At 38.5% G+C, this 3,100-nt stretch overlaps 1 protein-coding gene across 1 annotated transcript in view; it reads right to left on the minus strand.

Annotated features, from left to right (window-relative positions):
• INTS8 (integrator complex subunit 8) overlaps window positions 1-3,100 on the minus strand; it is a 57,063-nt gene that overhangs the window by 46,463 nt on the left and 7,500 nt on the right. Inside the window, exon 6 of the mRNA XM_003782471.2 lies at window positions 1,609-1,791. Within this exon, the coding sequence (XP_003782519.1) occupies window positions 1,609-1,791 (183 nt within the window). The remainder of the gene's footprint in view (window positions 1-1,608; window positions 1,792-3,100) is intronic.

The raw sequence follows: 3,100 nt of genomic DNA on the forward strand, positions 1-3,100 counted from the left end.
CTCACAGAAACCTCAAACTCTTGGGCTTAAGCAATTCTCTTGCCTCAGCCTCCCAAGTAGCTGGGACTACAGGCACCCACCACAATGTCCGGCTATTTTTATTGTTGTTGCAGTTGTTTAGCTGGCCCAGGCCAGGTCTGAACCCGCCAGCCTTGGTACATGTGGCTGGCGCCATAACCACTGTGCTACGGGTGTTGAGCCAATACTTGTTTATTTTTGAGACAAAGTCTTACTCTGTCACCCTGAATAGAGTGCCACAGTATCACAGCTCACAGCAACCTCAAATTCCTGGGATGAGTGATCCTCTTGCTGGGGTCGTACCCTTGGTCAGGTTGGTCTTGAACTCCTGAGCTCATAGGATTACAGGCATGAGCCACCAAGCCCAGCCATAATACTTGGCTTTATTGGAAAAAAATTTAAAATTTTCCTTTTGAGTCTCAGTAAATTGTATTATAGCAATGTAAAGAATGTATTTTAAATATTATCATTCCAAAAAATGAGTATTACCATTAATCTGACATTCAAAAACAAAGAATTGTCACTCAGCTTTGTAATTAAAAGAATACTTGACAAAATTTACCTAGCACAAGTGTTTCATAGTGTTGTTTTTGGGTTATATCACCCACCATATTATAAAAATCAGAAACATTACTAATAACTTTTAGATAGACTCTGAAAGATTATGAGATACTATTGTACCAGTAACACGTCTATATGCAAGTTACATCAATGATTTCTAAATGTTACCAGGTATCACTTCCTCATTACTCATAACTCCTATTGTAAACCCCATCTATCAGATCTTGGAAAAGTGATTATGTTCAGCTCTGAAACCAGCTAATCTGAAAAGGCACCTTCCCAACACTTCTATAAGTAATTCTGGCTCTTTCCAGAATGAGAGGATAGTAATGAAAGAAGCCAGGCTAACATATTCAACTAAAAAAAGAGGATAACTTAGAAGGTCCTATCCTAGTGGCCCTTTTTAGGCAATCATTGAATATTTCAAAATTTCTATTATACTCAAGGCTCTGTGCTAGAAACTTTAAGATACATAATATATATTAAAAAGGAAACCTCGAAAGTTTATAATATAGCAAGGAAAAAGAAAATAAGAAAATAAAAACACATAATATCTGACAATAAGTATCAACTGAAAGCTGTCAAAGGAACTAAGACAAAGAGTTAGAGAAAGTAGACACTTAAGAACCTTGAAAAGCTGGGCATTTTATTCAGGGGCCTACATTTTGCAAAGTCTAGAACAATATTACTTTTTGTTTTGTTTTGTTCTGATTAGATTTCAAATAACACAAATCAATGATAAATTAGGTACATACTCACCATATTTTCAGTAAACTCTGTCTCCAAAATATAAGTAGGAAATTATTTCAGAGACAATAAATAAATTACATAAAATTTCTCATTTCTTTTAGAAAAATTTCAAATGAAGTCTCATAAAATGTACAAAGCAAACACAATGCAAAGCTTTAACAGCATCTCAAGTCAAAGTCAGTGACATGAAGGCAGAATAAACTCTAAAAATACTAGGATCACCTCATATAAGATGTTAAAAAACACTGCCATATATTGATTAAATACTGAAATAAATACCTGGCACTGTACTTCCTCAATTTTGATTTTCAATCCAGCAGTAGAACTCTCAGTTTCTCCATTTACCATGCCTGGTTCCATGGCCAATAAATCTAGAGTTCTCATTGTATGGACATAAAGATCCTTGTTTAATTTTAGGGCTGCCTCTAGTACCAAAATAGAATCAGCGGCTTGTTCTTTCAGCTACAAAATTCAACAAACAAATTAAAATACAGATATAGCAACTGATAATACAAACCAAAAAAATTTACATGTGTACTAAGCTATTAAATTTTTTAACACAGCAGGAAACAATTAAATTTGTTGAAATAAGGTTATCTTTTTTTTTTTTGAGACAGAGCCTCAAGCTATCACCCTGAGTAGAGTGCTGTGGCATCACAGCTCACCGCAACCTCCAACTCCTGGAATTGGCACAAGCAGTTCGCCTGCCTCTGCCTCCCAAAGAGCTAGGACTACAGGCACTTGCCACAACGCCCAGCTATTTTTTGGTTGCAGCCGTCATTGTTGTTTGGCGAGCCCCAGCTGGATTTGAACCCGCCACCTTAGGTGTATGTGGCTGGCGCCTAAGCCACTTGAGCCACAGGCGCTGAGCCAGAAATAAGGTTATCTTAAGCAAAAAAAAAAGTTCCCATTATGAAATTAGAAAATATAAAAAACAAGAAAAATTGATTACCTTTTTTCTATAGAAAAATTAAGCAGGAAAACAATTTAAAGATCTGCATTATTATACTTGATTTATTCAAGAAATGTTTGTATGCTTTAATGTGCCAGCCATGCTACTAGGGACCAGATTACAAAAATAAAATGATTCAGGCTTTTTACTTCCACATTCAAAATACTACAGCCTACTTGCTTTAAATAGATAGAAATTATTTCTTATCTTTCCTCTCCAGCTCCAGTCCCTACAACTCACTAGGTATCTGGAACACTATAGGTATTAATTAGTGATCATTTTATTTTTTTAAACTTTTTTTTTTGAGACAGAGCCTCAAGCTGTCCCCTTGGGTAGAGTGCCGTGGCGTCACAGCTCACAGCAACCTCCAACTCCTGGAGTCTCCTGCCTCCGCCTCCCAAGTAGCTGGGACCACAGGCGCCCGCCACAACACCTGGCTATTTTTCTTGGTTGCAGCCATCATTGTTGTTTGGATTCAAACCCGCCACCTTAGGTGTATATGGCTGGTGCCTTAGCCATCTGGGCCATAGGCACCAAGCCTATTTTTTTTTAACTTTTTTCTAGCACATTCAGAGCACAGAAACAGATATTGAAATTACAGAAACTTGGCTCGGAGCCTGTAGCTCAACTGGCTAAGGCGCCAGCCACGTACACCTAAGGTGGCGGGTTCAAATCCAGTCCGGACCCGCCAAACAACAATGACGGCTGCAACCAAAAAATAGCTGGGCATTGTGGTGGGCGCCTGTGGTCCCAGCTACTTGGGAGGCGGAGGCAGGAGACTCACTTGAGCCCAGGAGATGGAGGTTGCTGTGAGCTGTG

This window comes from Otolemur garnettii, unplaced genomic scaffold (genome assembly GCF_000181295.1).
Source record: "Otolemur garnettii isolate 467f Iridium unplaced genomic scaffold, OtoGar3 scaffold00004, whole genome shotgun sequence".
NCBI lineage: Eukaryota > Metazoa > Chordata > Mammalia > Primates > Galagidae > Otolemur > Otolemur garnettii.